Below are 18,260 nucleotides of genomic sequence, written 5' to 3' on the forward strand. Positions count from 1 at the left end.
GTGGCACGGGATACATGCGGACGTGCATTGTCCTGTTGGAACAGCAAATTCCCTTGCCGGTCTAGGAATGGTAGAACGATGGGTTCGATGACGGTTTGGATGTACCGTGCACTATTCAGTGTCCCCTCGACGATCACCAGTGGTGTACGGCCAGTGTAGGAGATCGCTCCCCACACCATGATGCCGGGTGTTGGCCCTGTGTGCCTCGGTCGTATGCAGTCCTGATTGTGGCGCTCACCTGCACGGCGCCAAACACGCATACGACCATCATTGGCACCAAGGCAGAAGCGACTCTCATCGCTGAAGACGACACGTCTCCATTCGTCCCTCCATTCACGCCTGTCGCGACACCACTGGAGGCGGGCTGCACGATGTTGGGGCGTGAGCGGAAGACGGCCTAACGGTGTGCGGGACCGTAGCCCAGCTTCATGGAGACGGTTGCGAATGGTCCTCGCCGATACCCCAGGAGCAACAGTGTCCCTAATTTGCTGGGAAGTGGCGGTGCGGTCCCCTACGGCACTGCGTAGGATCCTACGGTCTTGGCGTGCATCCGTGCGTCGCCGCGGTCCGGTCCCAGGTCGACGGGCACGTGCACCTTCTGCCGACCACTGGCGACAACATCGATGTACTGTAGAGACCTCACGCCCCACGTGTTGAGCAATTCGGCGGTACGTCCACCCGGCCTCCCGCATGCCCACTATACGCCCTCGCTCAAAGTCCGTCAACTGCACATACGGTTCACGTCCACGCTGTCGCGGCATGCTACCAGTGTTAAAGACTGCGATGGAGCTCCGTATGCCACGGCAAACTGGCTGAAACTGACGGCGGCGGTGCACAAATGCTGCGCAGCTAGCGCCATTCGACGGCCAACACCGCGGTTCCTGATGTGTCCGCTGTGCCGTGCGTGTGATCATTGCTTGTACAGCCCTCTCGCAGTGTCCCGAGCAAGTATGGTGGGTCTGACACACCGGTGTCAATGTGTTCTTTTTTCCATTTCCAGGAGTGTAGATTTTAAGACAATTTTCAAGGCTGTTCCAGATCAGGATCTTAGGAATATAAGAAGCGCTGTGCTCAGCCATCGTCGAATCTGCAGCTCTGTTTTTGTATCCAAAAATCATGTTTTGGAGCGTTTCTCAATCACAGGTAAAGATTTCTGAAAATGGTCGCACGGAACTTCTAGATAAATGGCTAGAGAATATACAGTTAAAACTTGAGCAAATTTGCTGTGGTTAGTTCTTTAGATATGCGCTGCTGAAGGTGAAACATGGTGAAGAAAACTTTATTCCAGTTTTCTCATGAACCGCCCATGAACTAAATGTTGCCTCTATATGTCCCTTAAGGTGCACCGTACACCATACCTAACGCAAAAAAAAAAAAAAAAAAAAAAAATCTCAATTGCTCCATTTACCAAAGCTGGAGGAAGTACGTAATATTCAAACTTTGAACCTATACTGTACGATAGTCACTAAAGACTACCCTTCTGTTGGTATATAAATGGTCCTTAGCCAAAGTACTATGCAAGATATTTGACACTATCTTTCTGTCACCAACAGAACCCGAGCTATGAGCGACGGAAAACTCCCGTTTCCATGCGCGGTGTTTTGGAACATAATGCAATATACAGGGTGATTTCTTCAACCGTGTTCAAATTCCAGAGATTGATCGATGAGAGCACACAGAACAGGGCGGAACTATTGGCGTTTGCCGGCCGGTGTGGCTGAGCGGTTCTAGGCGCTTCAGTCTGGAAGCGCGCGACCGCTACGGTCGCACGTTCGAATCTTCCCTCGGGCATGGATGTGTATGATGTCCTTAGGTTAGTTAGGTTTAAGTAGTTCTAAGTTCTAGGGGACTGATGACCTCAGATGTTAAGTCCCATAGTGCTCAGAGCCATTTGAACTATTGGCGTTTCTTGCGTGTGACTTTGCCTCCCCTGCTGGAAGAAGTGCCATTGGGGATTCGAGGGGTTATGCGGCTGCTACCTGATGGTGCTCAAGCCCACTTCAACGTTAAGTCCGGACGCATCTCAGTCACGTCTTCCCTCGTCAATGATTGGACGAGGGGGCCAGTTGGATGACCTGCTGTTCGCCGAATCTTAACCCGTGCGATTCCTGATTATGGGGCCATCTCAAAAGTATCGTGTACGTAGAGCTCACTCCAGACGTGGAGACACTGGAGCAGCTTATTCCAGCTTCCTTTGACATTGTTCGGATGCAGCCTGGCCGACGTCAATGTGTGGGACAGAGCATGCTACGGAGCATATACGCATGCGTTGAGGCACATGGAAACCATTTTCAACACATACTTTAACTGTAGCTCCATGGTACAGCGCATATTAGAACGCAGCCTCTGTAACAATGTATGATTGAATAAATGGTCTCTAACATGGAAACCATGCATTTCCGGACATAAGTTCATTGGACCTTCTGTGTTCCGTATCCCCTCATCGATCAATCCCTAGAGTTTGTGCACGGCGGAAAAGATCAAGCCGGTATTGTCGCACTGGTACTAGTTAACCGTGACTCAGGGTCGTTGTTGTCTTCAGTCAGAGGACTGGTTTGACGCAGCTCTCCACGCTTGTCTGTTTCAAAGGGGATGATAATCGGTGCAAGATGCATGGGTCATAGCACATCGGCGATTATAAACGATTGGGTTACGGGGTCAATGGGATCTAGATTGGAACTTGTGAATATTTCTACACGCGTAAACAACCGCAGAAGATGACCACAGGCGTTGATAAACGGACGTCACGTCGCCTCCGCAGATCCAGGCGGGGCGATCGAATGTCTGCTCTGCCATATCGCCGCCAACTTGAAAGTGGAGCTTCAGAAGGCCCTCTACAGTGGCTGTGCGGAGCTAAATGCGCTGCATGGGCTTCTGGACAATGGACCAGTGGCGCTGTGCAGCACAGCACGACAAATCTCCATTTCAGCTGTATGGTGTTGTTGGGAGCGCGAGAATGTCTCGTATGCCCGATGGAGCTACGAATGCTACAGGTCAACGGGGTCACGTCAAGAGAGGAGGTGGTTCAGTTATCGTCTGGGCTGTATTAAAATGATGTCAAATGGATCCCACTGTCCGGCAGGGATCAATGACCAATCCGCGTTATGTAGAGAGACCATCTGCATACCGTTCTGGCACCAGAATACCCTGATGGAAAGGGACACTGAGTCGCGTCACAGCTCTTTACTAGCACAATGGTGGCATGATGAAAACTCCAGTGCATTCACGATACACTCTTCAGCCAATCCAGTATTTTGGGATGCTGACGACACTCATATACACTCAATGAACTCGACACAACTGTATAACAACAACATTGTGGAGAAGCACGGCACGACGCTTAGATTAATGTCCTTCCAGAACGATTCCAACACCTCGTAAAATCCTAGCCTCGAAGTGTTGCACTGTAGTTTTGTGGCCTCACGGAGAAATGACTCAGCAGCCTACCCAGTGTCTTCCTATGACTATTATCGTACATTTGACAGCAAAAAAAAAAACTGGCCGGCGGAAATGGCAGCCGGAGTTTCAGTGCAGTACAACACTGACATGAATTGAATGCAACATCCTATATTTTTTTCTGTTTACCTTGGGAATATGCATACAAGGAAATAGAAAAAAAAAATTTCAAATGTGTGTAAATTTCTAAGGGACCAAACTGCTTACGTCATCGGTCTCTAGACTTACACACTACTTAAACTAACTTATGCTAAGAACAACACTTACACCTATGCCCGAGGGAGGACTCGAACCTCCGGCGGGAGGGGCCGCGCAGTCCGTGACATGACGCATCAAACCGCGCAGCCAAGGAAATAGCACTTCGAAAATTACAGGAAACTGATCTTGTCAGTATTTTTATTAGCACGAGGCGTTACGGCAGCATGCTGTCACCATCAGGTGAATTTAGAGTTACTTTTGCATTGTAATTAATATTAAACTTAAATTTATCCATGCTGTACGGATGATATTTCAGGACAGCGACTGTGCTGTAAGATTTTAATGAAATAATATATACTGCAACAGTCACTTGTTACTAATATTTTATTAGCACGACGCGTTTCGGCAGCATTCTGCCATCATCAGTGGCGAATTCCATATCTGTTCTAAGAAAGCACTTTTCAAATACAATACGCTAGTATTAACTACATATATAGTACAAGCTAACTGAATATATATGGTTTCGTAAACGGTCACTGTAGCTGAATAAACAACGTGCGGGCTTTACATGTAAAGTGTCTCACTTTCCAATCCATGTGAATTTCTGTTTTGCATTTTTTCCATTTTTCACCAAAAGAGACACATTCCTCTGGCTTTACAATTTGCTGTTTAAGGTGCCCTCCATTCTATTATATGAAACACATTTCGATTATGTGCAACTAATTTCCCACAGATGATACGATGCAAGTTGGGCCATAAATCAATTAGAGTCTCTTCTGGTGGAAAATGACCTCCCTGGAGTCGAAAATGTTTACTACGTCTACCTGACAAAATACTTGGGAATTATTCACACAGATTCATTGATATTACACGGTAACAGACTAACAATCTGCGCGCCATTCGTTGTATGATAGCCAATCAATGACAGTAAACGAGCAGTAAAGTTTAAATCTGCAAAAACTCATTTTAAATATGGATTACCTATATGGAGAAATTGCATTATTAAACAAATTATATGATCAAGTATAATTTCTGGAGGTTTTGCAAAATTATCCACTGCTCAAAAATGGTAACTAATATTTAATGAGACAATTGATGAATTTATAAATTTGTAACAATTAATTTCATTTGTATTGTCGATTCCAATCACTTCATCATTCACAGAGGGATTTTTTTTCTGCGATGGAACAAAAGAAACAAAGCATAACTGAATTCGATAAAAAATGAATTATTTATTTAACTCAAATATAAGCTGCAAAGGTACTGTGAAGCGATTTAGCAGTGACTGTTATTTGTTAAATACTAACAGCAACAAAAAATACATTTTAAACGAAATAATTAAGTAAAATAAATGACACTTTATTTTGATACAACTTACTTTTATTCCCCAGCTTTGAAAATCAATATACTTTTTTTAAAAAAAGAAAGAAGTGGCGACACTAGGTAAAACAGATATCCTGCGAGGGAAAGCTAGCTGAGAGAAACAGGGACTACCTCCGAATAACTAATGATGCGAATATTATCATATTTAAACAAGTTACCAATTTAGAAGCGCAAAACACAGGGAAAGTCACAAGTGAACATAAAAAGATGCCACAAAGATATCCAAATGCATAATAAACACAATTTAGTAACAATAAATGACGATTGTATTATGAAACCGATCACCCAAGGGAGTTTCCGAAGATATACAAAGTTCAGTTCAACGTTATAACGATATTAATTATTTAACTTCAGCCAAATCACACTGTAATATACGTAGCAGTAATGTCAGGCGAAGAAATAGGTATGTTATTTGCGTGGTATAACGTTCCCGGTACCGTGTAAGTTGTGATTGTTCGTCAGTACTGAACTTCCTTCCGCACTAGAAATAAGTATATATATATATATATATATATATATATATATATATATAAGACAGAGTTCAGTATTAATAATGGTAAAACCACACCAAACTCATTCTCATACACAGTCGCAGCAGGTCACGGAATCCCGAGGCAGGCATTGCACCGTGGGTACCAAGAAACAGTGTAACGCTGCAGGATTTGAGATACGTAAAATATAAACTGCCATATTTTTTCATACGAAGGTAAATCAATTATTATTCGCAATTTAGTTATATTTTTGTTTATTTTGGTAGTACTGTCGTTTTACGTTGATGACACATGCTTTCTTTATTTGTTGTTAGATCTTTGCAATTTTCAAGCTGCTAGGTTAGTTTCGTTATCGCTGCCGTGCTGTTAATCATGGCTGCTCCTCTGTCTATTTGCACCAAAGAAGAGCAACGTTCAGCGATCCGTTTTTTTTGTGGTCGGAAGGTGTATCAGGGGCCTAAATTCATCAAAGATTTTCAGTACAGTACGGGAACAGTGTTTTTCCACAACCTAGTGTCTACGAATGGACTGAAAAATTCTGAAATGTTTGCACAAGTGCTACGCACGATGAAGGAGCCGGACGACCGTTTACCGCCACAAATGAAAAAACCATTGAGCGTTCACGTGAAATGATCGTCTTAGACAGACGATTAACTACTGACGAAGTGGCACATCGTCTGCAAATTAGTCACGGTTCTGTCTACGAAATCATCCACAACAGACTTGGGTTTCATAAAGTTTGTGCAAGATGGGTCTCAAAACAACTCACACAGTTGCATAAACAAACGCGCTTGGACATCTGCAAAAAACATTTGGATCGTTATGGTAACAAAGGGAACAACTTCTTAGACAGGATTATTACTGGGGACGAAACACGGATCCATCATTACGAGCCGCAGTGCAAACGGCAGAGTATGGAATGGAAACATCCAAATTCGCTGTGGAAGAAAACGTTCAAGATCCAACCGTCCGGAGGAAAACTGGTGCTTACGGTTTTTTGGGACGCACCAATGTTTTTGGAACATTATGGGGAAAGGGGCACAACAATAAACAGTGTACGTTACAGTGAGATGCTTACTGCCAGGCTAAAGCCTGCAATTCGAAGCAAACGCCCGGGATTGCTGTCAAAAGGTGTTGTGTTGCACGACAATACCCGTCCGCATACTGCAGCCCACACTGCTGAAACGTTCCAGAAACTCAAATTTGAAGCACTGGATCATCCTCCATATAGTCCCGATCTTGCCCCTTCTGATTATCAATTGTTTGGTCCACTCTAACTGGCACTACGGGGCCGTCGATTTGCCTCGGACGAAGCAGTGAAAGAAGCGGTGCATTCCTGGCTCGCAGCTCAAACGAGAACCTTCTTTTATGAGGGCATCAGGAAGCTTGTACAACGATGGACCAAGCGCGTTGAAACGCAAGGAGACTATGTCGAAAAATGATGTTCTTGTAAGTTTGCTTTTTGATTACAATAAAATTTTATAACTGCTTTGCGGATAATAATTGACTTACACTCGTACATCGGTCGGTGGAGATGAAGTAAGTCAATGGCGTCGAGGGACAATGTATTATGGCATGATAGAAGAAGCTTGTAATCTTGCTAGTTAGCAGAAACTTTAAATATCACGTCCAATGAACAAGGACAGAATATCACCGGCAGTGTTAGAAGAACGTCATCCAGCAGTGGGTGTCAAACAGCTGCTGCTTATGATGACGATAACTAAAACATCCAACGTAAGAGTTTTAGATAGTAACAGTCAGGAATAGATCACAAACGAATAACGAGTGTTCTCTTAAGTAGCTACCCGCTACTTCATTCTGTCGCACTCGCCACCAACCATCGAGCCCGCCTCTGTAATTCCAGTCTCTCCAACTTCCCCTCAGAGGCGCCGCCTCCGGAATAAGCCCGTATACGGTGGCTGCGAGTTGCGGCTACAAAAACAGAGCTCCGCCCAGATGGGAAAAGTTGGCACGCTAATCTCGCGAGAGCATGCCAAGAGTGTCGCGTACGTAACACAGTTTTAATGCGGTGTAACCGAAACACTGGGCGCGACAGTTGGTTATTCTCTGGTAATGGATCTGAAATACTTTCGAGAGGAGTAGAATATTTGCATTCTGTTTAATATGTAAGCGTATTATACACTCCTGGAAATTGAAATAAGAACACCGTGAATTCATTGTCCCAGGAAGGGGAAACTTTATTGACACATTCCTGGGGTCAGATACATCACATGATCACACTGACAGAACCACAGGCACATAGACACAGGCAACCGAGTATGCACAATGTCGGCACTAGTACAGTGTATATCCACCTTTCGCAGCAATGCAGGCTGCTATTCTCCCATGGAGACGATCGTAGAGATGCTGGATGTAGTCCTGTGGAACAGCTTGCCATGCGACTCTCATCGCTGAAGACGACACGTCTCCATTCGTCCCTCCATTCACGCCTGTCGCGACACCACTGGGGGCGGGCTGCACGATGTTGGGGCGTGAGCGGAAGACGGCCTAACGGTGTGCGGGACCGTAGCCCAGCTTCATGGAGACGGTTGCGAATGGTCCTCGCCGATACCCCAGGAGCAACAGTGTCCCTAATTTGCTGGGAAGTGGCGGTGCGGTCCCCTACGGCACTGCGTAGGATCCTACGGTCTTGGCGTGCATCCGTGCGTCGCTGCGGTCCGGTCCCAGGTCGACGGGCACGTGCACCTTCCGCCGACCACTGGCGACAACATCGATGTACTGTGGAGACCTCACGCCCCACGTGTTGAGCAATTCGGCGGTACGTCCACCCGGCCTCCCGCATGCCCACTATACGCCCTCACTCAAAGTCCGTCAACTGCACATACGGTTCACGTCCACGCTGTCGCGGCATGCTACCAGTGTTAAAGACTGCGATGGAGCTCCGTATGCCACGGCAAACTGGCTGACACTGACGGCGGCGGTGCACAAATGCTGCGCAGCTAGCGCCATTCGACGGCCAACACCGCGGTTCCTGGTGTGTCCGCTGTGCCGTGCGTGTGATCATTGCTTGTACAGCCCTCTTGCAGTGTCCGGAGCAAGTATGGTGGGTCTGACACACCGGTGTCAATGTGTTCTTTTTTCCACTTCCAGGAGTGTATATGGCAATTAACGTCCAGTAACATGCGTTACTGTCGTCGTGCAAGGGAAATAGCATTATGGTACAGTCTTAAACTACAGGCTGTTTCAGGTACGACGCAACTGCTGTGCCTGACGTTATAATTACGTAAATAGAGAAATTGTAGCACCTGACGCTGAAAATTAATTCAGAAACTATGTTAATTGATGACTGTTCAGAGCTGGATATCCATTTTACATACGCTGCATTGGAGGCCTTGAGGTAATAAATAGATAATGATGAAACATAGGTTTAGAGCTACTTTTGGATGAGCGTTGCAACTCGATACCTAGTTACGCTAAAAAGCTACTAATTTCCTCAGAGATTCGGATGTCTGTTAAAACTGAGTCTTTGTACGAACTTTAATGTTTCACGCCCAGGAATATGCCTGAAATGTGAAGTTGGCCGTTTGAAGACGCCAGTTCCTGGCTACTTAACGTTCCACAGTGGTGAATCCTGAACGGCTGCAAATGATACAGTTACTTTAAGCCTAAGAAGTAGCGCCGCATTGGTTTGTCGACTGGTCCCTTGTGAGCAGCGGATTTAAACAGCACCAAACGCAGAGAAGTGGCTCTCACTTTTTAAAGCGCACTGGACAGTTCAGTGCATGTTTCCACCATAGGTACAGTCGGCATCCAGATGACATGAAACTACGGCTTATGCGCCATGAGGTTTAGGAAGGCTGCCGGTTTACGCCCAGCAAACCATTCAAGCATCGTGTTGCTCACTAGTTCGAGTAATAGGTAGTACTATGAGACTTCGAAAATAGAATATAAACCAAAGCACGAAGCCATCCATTCCACCATTCAGCTGACGCTTAATGTTGTGCTGCCGTCGTATCATCATTTCATTGAATATCTATCTTGCTCGTGTTCATTTTCTTGTTGTGTATCTAAATATTTCTTGTGTTTTAATTTCTCGTGTTTACTGACTGTCGGCAGCCGGTCCAATAAGCTGTAACAGCTGAGCAGTTTACGCACACTTTGCGATTGATTTCTGTGCTGTCACGTAAACTGGTTAAGTGAGATTCTTGCATGTGTAACTTAGGACTCGACTCACCATACCTGTTTATTGGAGTCTGTCGACGACTCTTACTTGCACAGCGTTGTGAACTCCCCATCTGACACTAATTTCCATTAGTTTCTAGACCACAATCACAGTGATTAAGAGGGATGCGAAAGTTAATTACATCTCTTAAACATAGAGTAAAATAGGATTCGCGTTAGAGAACATCACCTCTCTCCAATACGTGCAAGCGCCTGATGACAGTTTCACATTACGAGAGGTTAGGTTCGGTTGGAAACGGTAACTTCGGAATGGCTGATGTGTGGGTGTTGCAAGTTGTAATGGAACAGACCAATGGCTCATTTTCTCTACGTATTGTACTGTCGCTACACTCAGATAAATGGATTACTTGATGCAGTTAAATAAATGGATTACACAGACACTGTTTCACATATCATAAAAATTCGTTTTTTTCTGTTTTGGGGTAAGAAACAGTAAAGTATGCTATCATTTTGGCGTGTGCAAATGGTATTGTGTAGAGAAGTGATGTTTTTTTTAGTATCTTTAAGCGCAACGTGTTGATATTTGCTGGCAGAAGCACTAAATATTGAAGAAGAAAACAGCTCCACAACGGTTTATTACACAACTTAATAGATAAAATTTAAAAAATTTGATTTCTTCTTGCAGAACGGGAACTTACACAAACGGGCATTGAACAGCCAAAGAAGAGAATCTTCAAGAAGACTGCACAGCAGAGATAAACGAAGTAACATTATTTTTCGAATATGATGATGGTTGCAACTTTGTAAATGTTCGCCTCTCCCTTTGTTCTTTGTCATACGCAGTTTACAGCAAAGCCCGTCACTGAATATCTGCAACCGACTTCCTGTGATTACTGATTTTAAAACCGCCGAAACGAACGGAGGAGGTCAGGAAGTGTTACATATGACAGCGGCAGGAATAAGAGTAAGTACAGAGACGAGCATTGGGAATGAGAAGTGAGCAACGAAGACCAACACGAAACCGAGCTAGAGAGTGTACGTGGAGCTCACCTTCCTGTCGAGCCCCGGGCGGGTCTCCATGGCGATGATGATGGCCTCGGCGACGTGCGCGTCTATGGAGCGCAGCGCGTCCTCCAGCGCGGCGTGCCCCTGCACGGCGGCCGCGAGGCGCTCCGCCGCCTCCACGTAGCCGTTCCACGGCAGGTCCAGCTCGGCGGCGTGCTGCGTCAGGCAGCCGCGCACCACGTTCAGGCAGAGCCCCGAGCACGGCTTCGCCTGCGCCGACAGCCCGCTGCAGCGCGAGCAGTACGACATCCGCAGCAGCGCCGACTGGCACCGCGACCACGACTCCGCCCCGTCTGCCAACCACCGAAACACACTGCTCTGTAGTACAGCGCTACAGCATGGTCAAAGTAAGCATCCGTGACGTAGACTGGTAGCCGAAAGAGTTGGAAAGAAATAAGTCGCCAGGTGCGGATGCAATCCCAGTTTGGGTCTACGAGGTGCATTCAAGTTCTAAGGCCTCCGATTTTTTTTCTCCGGACTGGAAAGAGATAGAAACATGCGCATTGTTTTAAAATGAGGCCGCGTTCATTGTCAATACGTCCCAGAGATGGCAGCACCGTACGGCAGATGGAATTTTACCGCCAGCGGCGAGAATGAGAACTGTTTTAAATACTTAAAATGGCGACGTTTTCCTTACTTGAACAGCGTGCAATCATTCGTTTTCTGAATTTGCGTGGTGTGAAACCAATTGAAATTCATCAACAGTTGAAGGAGACATGTGGTGATGGAGTTATGGAAGTGTCGAAAGTGCGTTCGTGGGTGTGACCGTTTAATGGAGGCAGAACATCGTGTGACAACAAACCGAAACAACCTCGAGCTCGCACAAGCCGGTCTGACGACATGATCGAGAAAGTGGAGAGAATTGTTTTGGGGGATCGCCGAATGACTGTTGAACAGATCGCCTCCAGAGTTGGCATTTCTGTGGGTTCTGTGCACACAATCCTGCATGACGACCTGAAAATGCGAAAAGTGTCATCCGGGTGAGTGCCACGAATGCTGACGGACGACCACACGGCTGCCCGTGTGGCATGTTGCCGAGCAATGTTGACGCGCAACAACAGCATGAATGGGACTTTCCTTTCGTCGGTTGTGACAATGGATGAGACGTGGATGCCATTTTTCAATCCAGAAACAAAGTGCCTGTCAGCTCAACGGAAGCACACAGATTCACCGCCACCAAAAAAATTTCGGGTAACCGCCAGTGCTGAAAAAATGATGGTGTCCATGTTCTGGAACAGCGAGGGAGTAACCCTTACCCATTGCGTTCCAAAGGGCACTACGGTAACAGGTGCATCCTACTGAAAATGTTTTGAAGAACAAATTCCTTTCTGCACTGCAACAAAAACGTCCGGGAAGGGCTGCGCCTGTGCTGTTTCACCAAGACAACGCACCCGCACATCGAGCTAACGTTACGCAACAGTTTCTTCGTGATAACAACTTTGAAGTGATTCCTCATGCTCCCTACTCACCTGACCTGGCTCCTAGTGACTTTTGGCTTTTTCCAACAATGAAAGACACTCTCCGTGGCCGCACATTCACCAGCCGTGCTGCTATTGCCTCAGCGATTTTCCAGTGGTCAAAACAAACTCCTAAAGAAGCCTTCGCCGCTGCCATGGAATCAATGCGTCAGCGTTGTGAAAAATGTGTACGTCTGCAGGGCGATTACGTCGAGAAGTAACGCCAGTTTCATCGATTTCGGGTGAGTACTTAATTAGAAAAATAATCGGAGGCCTTAGAACTTGAATGCACCTCGTACAGAGATTACTCTTCGGCATTCATGCGGACAACCCCGGTCCGATTCCGGTTACAGCCATGGAGGACTGCACTCACGAGGAGAACACAGCAAGTGCCATGGCTAGATTTCCCAGAAATTTCGCTCAGGGGAAGAGGGGCCAAAATAAGCACTCTGCAGCGGAGTGTGCGCTGATATGAAACTTCCTGGCAGATTTAAACTGTGTGCCAGACCGATACTCGAAATCGGAACCTTTGCCTTTCGCGGGCAAGTGCTCTACCAACTGAGCACTAGCCCGCGAAAGGCAAAGGTCCCGAGTTCGAGTCTCGGTCCGGCACACAGTTTTCATCCGCCAGGAAGTTTCATATCAGTGCACACTCCGCTGCAGAGTGAAAATCTCATCCTGGAAACATCCCCCAGACAGTGGCTACGCCGCGTCTCCGCAATATCCTTTCTTTCAGGAGTGCTAGTTCGCAGGAGAGCTTCTGTAAAGTTTGGAAGGTAGGAGACGAGATACTGGCAGAAGTAAAGCTGTGAGGACGGTGCATAGGTCGTCCTTGGGTAACTCAGTTAGTAGAGCACTTGCCCGCGAAAGGCAAAGGTCTCGAGTTCGAGGTTCGGTCGGGCACACAGTTTTAATCTGCCAGCAAGTTTCAAGCGAAAACTAGTCTCGGGTTATTTGTAAACACTCGACCGTTTCTAAGGAAACGACGGTGAAAGTTTTCGAGGTACGTTATGAGCCTTTCAGCGAGCAAGTAGCACAACCGAAGCGGTGGCACAGTGGCCAGTGACACAGCATCACACGTTTGCGCCCCAAGTACAAATCCCGGTTATTTCTTTTATTTTTTTTTTCAATTATTTACCCTTGCCGATAGAAGATTACTACACGAATGTTTTCCAATGGAAATCCAATAGACGTTGTCCTTATTCGTGCACTAATTTTATGTCTGGTGAATGAATTAAAAAAAGAAACAATAAGTGAATGATCCATAATCAGCTGCAAGCGCCGGTTTCAGAAAAAGTAATCCCTTGTTTACAGCGAAATTATTGCCAAAGCGTGAAATCTCCAGCACTGTTAACGACGTTTCTTTATCGAGTGACATCCATACGGAGAAATGTCGCTGTGCAAAACCGGCCTTCGTGTGATCTTCGTGTTGTTTGCAATTTCTATGTTCCAAATGTTTCTACGATCGGTATCATCCACAGGACTGAACGAAATCTTCATGAAGAAAAAATATAAGAATTAAGAACTGATATCAGAATGAAATATAAGAATATGATGATTTAAAAACACCGTAACACATAGTATATAATAAAGGTATGAGATTTTAAAACCCAATTGTAATTTTACAATTAACATGACGCCCTTGTATCCCTTATATGATTAGAAACATTCGTGTAGTAACCTTCTACAGACATTGGTTGATTATTGAATAAAATAAAATAAATGAAAGTAATAATCGAATTTGGAACACCGGATGCAAAAGTGAGAGGTCGTGACGCTAGCCACAAGCAGTTGGGCCGACATTACAGCTCCTTAAAAGGCTTCTAAGGCACTTCGAAAACATTGATGGTCATTTTCTCAGCAACGACCAAGTATACAGAGATAATCCGAGATATGTGTCCCCTTTTTTCACTCTTTTTCCACTGAGCCAAGTTTCTGGGAAACCGATTTGCGGCATTTCCCGTGTTCTTCTCGTCAGCCTCGTGAAGCCAACTGAGGAAATACTTAACCAAATAATAGCAACTCCAGGTCACGAAAACCGACAACGGTTGGGAGAGCGGTGTACTGGCTCCACGCCCCTACATACCGCATCCAATGATGCCATTGGTAGAGGATGACACGGCGGTCGGTCGGTACCGTTAGGATCTGTAGACGGAGTTTAAGTTTACTCATCGGCATTGGCCCCTTATTTACTTGCATTTACCCCGAAACTCTCGGCTATCGCAAATCCCATGCGACTGGACAAAACCGCAGGTAAGTCCTACGTATAAGAAGGTTAAATAAATGACAAACATAGAATGAAGGCTTTCACTATCGGATGACACAGCTGCTGGTAAACCTTTCATGATTATCTCTGCTCATCACATGTTACTTCAACCACGCCCCTTTCCTACAGTATATATGTCGCTCTCGGACGTCCGACCGGTCAGTCGGCAAGACTTGGCGGAGGAACGCCTCTGAGGATGTCCAGCGCAGTCCTGGACGAAACGTCAGGAACAGAAGAGTTTTTTGGACCACGATCTCACATCCCGAAAGATTTACCAGCAGAAATGGCAAACAGTCTTACAAATGGGGCATCAACAGCTAAAGTAATCATAGATACTGAAAGGAATGCTTAAATTAAAATACAGTGACGTGTTGAAATGCTGGGTTTATTGGTCTGCTGTTACTCAGACTCCGCATGTTTGTCACGGAGGCCAAGTCGTCCTGTAACCCAGAAATCCAATTCTGACGTGCGTTGCCGAGATCTTCCTCTATCGCTTCTTCCTTGGCACTTATATTTTCTTGCCTTTAAGAGGAGTCTGTCACTCTCCATTCGTTCCAGGTGTTCATTCCATTTTCTCCTACACTCTACAATTTTATCATTTAGACTAAAAATTTTTAGTCTTTCTCTAATATCTTGATTCCTTAGTCTGTCTTCTATTCTGCAACCTTGAACTCGTCCCAGGAATTTCGTTTCTTGTGCCTGAATACGGCTTTCTTGCTTTTTGGTAACCACCCTGCCCTCGCTTCCGTAGGGCAGTGTGGGGACTGCAAGTGTTTTGTAGATTTTAATTTGAATATCTTCCCTAGTTTTGTTTTTAAGGTTTACTAAGCTCAGTTTGTATATTTTTGCTGTAGCCAATGTCACCTCACATCCTAGGTAAGTGATGTGGTTTACTCGCTCTAAAATCTGTTGACCTACCATTACTTTGGGTCTAATACGTTCTTTCCCCATGAAGGCCACCGTAAAAGTTTTTTCTGTCGATATCCCCATGTCAAATTTCGCACTTTACTCCTTTCTTAGTAGTATGTTAATCATTTTTCTGTTGGCGTCTACAATGATTATCGTGTTCTTTTACATACTTCTTATCGCGTTTAATATATGTTTCGAATATCCACGACTCGTCATTATCTTACAAAGTTTCATTCATATAAATTGCAGGTGATTCAAACACTGACAGGAAAAACAGACTCTCCAACTGCACTGACATTCTTAAAATGGTTAACCGAAAATCACTGATCTCTAACCACTGATGATCTCCAGTGAGCCAAACTTTTCTCGTAAGTGGATATGTTCATTCTTTTGTGACGATGACGCCAGACTTGTAGCAACAGTGAATGCCAACCGCTACTGCAAAAGTTGCATAATTTGCTTATTTTTGTTTTGCAAGGGGAGGGTTCTTGAATAAGCAACTTGGTTTTAGCAGGTTGGTACAACGGCCCACATAGCAGAGAAAAGTACAGCTACACTTTGACAAACGTTTCCAAATCGTGTGATATTTCGGTTTAACAATATAATGCAGTCATCCCGTTCCCGTGGTTGACCAGCTTTGGATTACTTTCTTTCGGATTATGTGAAGGAAAGGGTTTCTGCCAATCGCTTGCTACAATTGACGAATTTTAGACTGTCATTCGCCGTGAAATAACCAGGGACCTAGAAACGACGGAGAGGCTCCGTCCCCGCCGCGGCCGCAGTGGTCCACAACCCCACGACGACTACCGCAGTCCACGTCTCCCCTCCGCCGCCCCACACCAAACCCAGGGGTATTGTGTGGTTCGGCCCCCGGTGGACCCCCCAGGGAACGTCTCACACCAGACGAGTGTAACCCCTATGTTTGCGTGGTAGAGTAATGGTGGTGTACGCTTACGTGGAGAAGTTGTTTGCGCAGCAATCGCCGACATAGTGCAGCTGAGGCGGAATAATGGGAACCATCCCGCAATTGCCGAGGCAGATGGATAACCGCCTAAAGACCATCCACAGACTGGCCGGTTCACCGCACCTCGACACAAATCCGCTGGGCGGATTCGTGCCGGGAACCGGCGCTCCTTCCCGCCCGGAAAGTCGTGCGTTAGACCGCACGGCCAGACAGGCGGGCTGTGTTACATACTGTAGTTCATTGCCAATCTATATACCTGTATTTCAAAGCTGCCGTCGCCATGTAACATCATTTGAAGTTGGTAGATACAGGACATGCCAGTCTGTATTAAAATGTGGTTAATTATCGGTCTGTACCTTCTCAATGGACGGAACATAATTAACGAATTTGTGGATAGCAATAGCATCTGTCTTGTCTGCACGGCCCTTTCTACAGACAGTGAGGTCTTGCACCAGAATGGAATGCCATTCACTTGTAGGATCGGTTGCAGGCACGCGCAGCTAAGCCGACATCCCGGACATCGGTTTTGTATTGCGGGCAGCCTACAAATACGGCGCTGCCCGTCCCGCAGCAAGCAGCGTGTAGTGGAAGCCTCTTCTCTGCGTCATCGGATTCAACACACGGGAAACACCTGAAAACAATCGCGACGATACGTGACGCTCAACTGTCCGCATCATCTCCGATTTCCATGCAAAACATGTCCATATTGATACACTTTAAGGACATGTTATACTACGAGAGAACTCGTGAACAATCCACTATGTTCAAGATTACTTTAAGATTCAAAATGGCTGTGAGCACTATGGGACTTAACATCTGTGGTCATGTCCCCTAGAACTTAGAACTACTCAAACCTAACTAACCTAAGGACATCACACACATCCATGCCCGAGGCAGGATTCGAACCTGCGACCGTAGCAGTCGCGCGGTTCCGCACTGAGCCCCTAGAACCGCTAGACCACCGTGGCCAGCTTACTTTAAGATTGACATATATGAAGGGAGTAGTGGGGAGAGGCTCTGAGAAAGACATGGCACGCATCCGGCTAATCTCACAAAACGTCTAGCTGCACCAACCAGCAGAAGCTACCACACTTTTACCCACCACTAGAACACTGATCGCCTGCAATAAGCTTCAGAAAGCCTTGTCCTGTGGAACCGATCGTTGCGCGGAGATTTTGTTCAGCAGAAAAGTTCGACATCGCTCTCTTGCCCAGGGTATTGGCGTACTGTTTCAGTTCGGGCTTACGTATCTACACTGTCATCGATTATTCTTGATTCCTGGTTCTTGACAAAACGCCTTAACATGGCAAAGCGAAAGGTGGAGGTGATTCGCTTCAGCGTCGCAGTAAGTGATAAAAGTTAAGACCGACATTATGGTGCAATATTTCTCCATAAACAACAGCTCTCCATATACGAAATCAATGATCTGACGAGAACATAAGGACACTAGAGTGACGCCTTATCACTACCACTTCAACCCAACAGAACTGAAATGGACCCAAACTAAAGGTTACGTTGTTTGCAATAATCAAAAACATACTCTGCAGTCGAGGCACTCAGCAACGAAGCTGGTACGAAATTAACCTCTAAAGAGTGGAAGGAAGCCTTCAGTCATTCGCACCGCTTCCTGGGAAAAGCGTGGGAGGACGATGATATTGTTGAAGATTCAGTACCGGAAATGATCATATCATTAAATAACCGTGGTAACAGTATCATTTCTAGTATGTGTAATAGCTACAAGAGTAATTTCAGTAGAGATTTTCCATTGTCGTCAGAGAAACGATGCATAGTGGGATTGAGCTGCACTTTTTGGTGTGTGTAGTTTAAGTACCTGCAGAGCAAAAGCATATTTTGCGAAGTCCTGCCTAAGAAGGCTGCTATCGACAACTGAGTCCGAATGAATTTTATTTCAGGAACACAATCATAAT

The 18,260-nt window shown here is 45.8% G+C and overlaps 1 protein-coding gene across 1 annotated transcript in view; it reads right to left on the bottom strand.

Moving 5' to 3' along the window:
- The window catches only part of LOC126161601 (division abnormally delayed protein-like), a 609,969-nt gene that overhangs the window by 97,293 nt on the left and 494,416 nt on the right, over positions 1-18,260 (bottom strand). The window contains exon 4 of the mRNA XM_049917549.1: positions 10,722-11,029. Within this exon, the coding sequence (XP_049773506.1) occupies positions 10,722-11,029 (308 nt within the window). The remainder of the gene's footprint in view (positions 1-10,721; positions 11,030-18,260) is intronic.

This window comes from Schistocerca cancellata, chromosome 2, assembly GCF_023864275.1.
Source record: "Schistocerca cancellata isolate TAMUIC-IGC-003103 chromosome 2, iqSchCanc2.1, whole genome shotgun sequence".
NCBI lineage: Eukaryota > Metazoa > Arthropoda > Insecta > Orthoptera > Acrididae > Schistocerca > Schistocerca cancellata.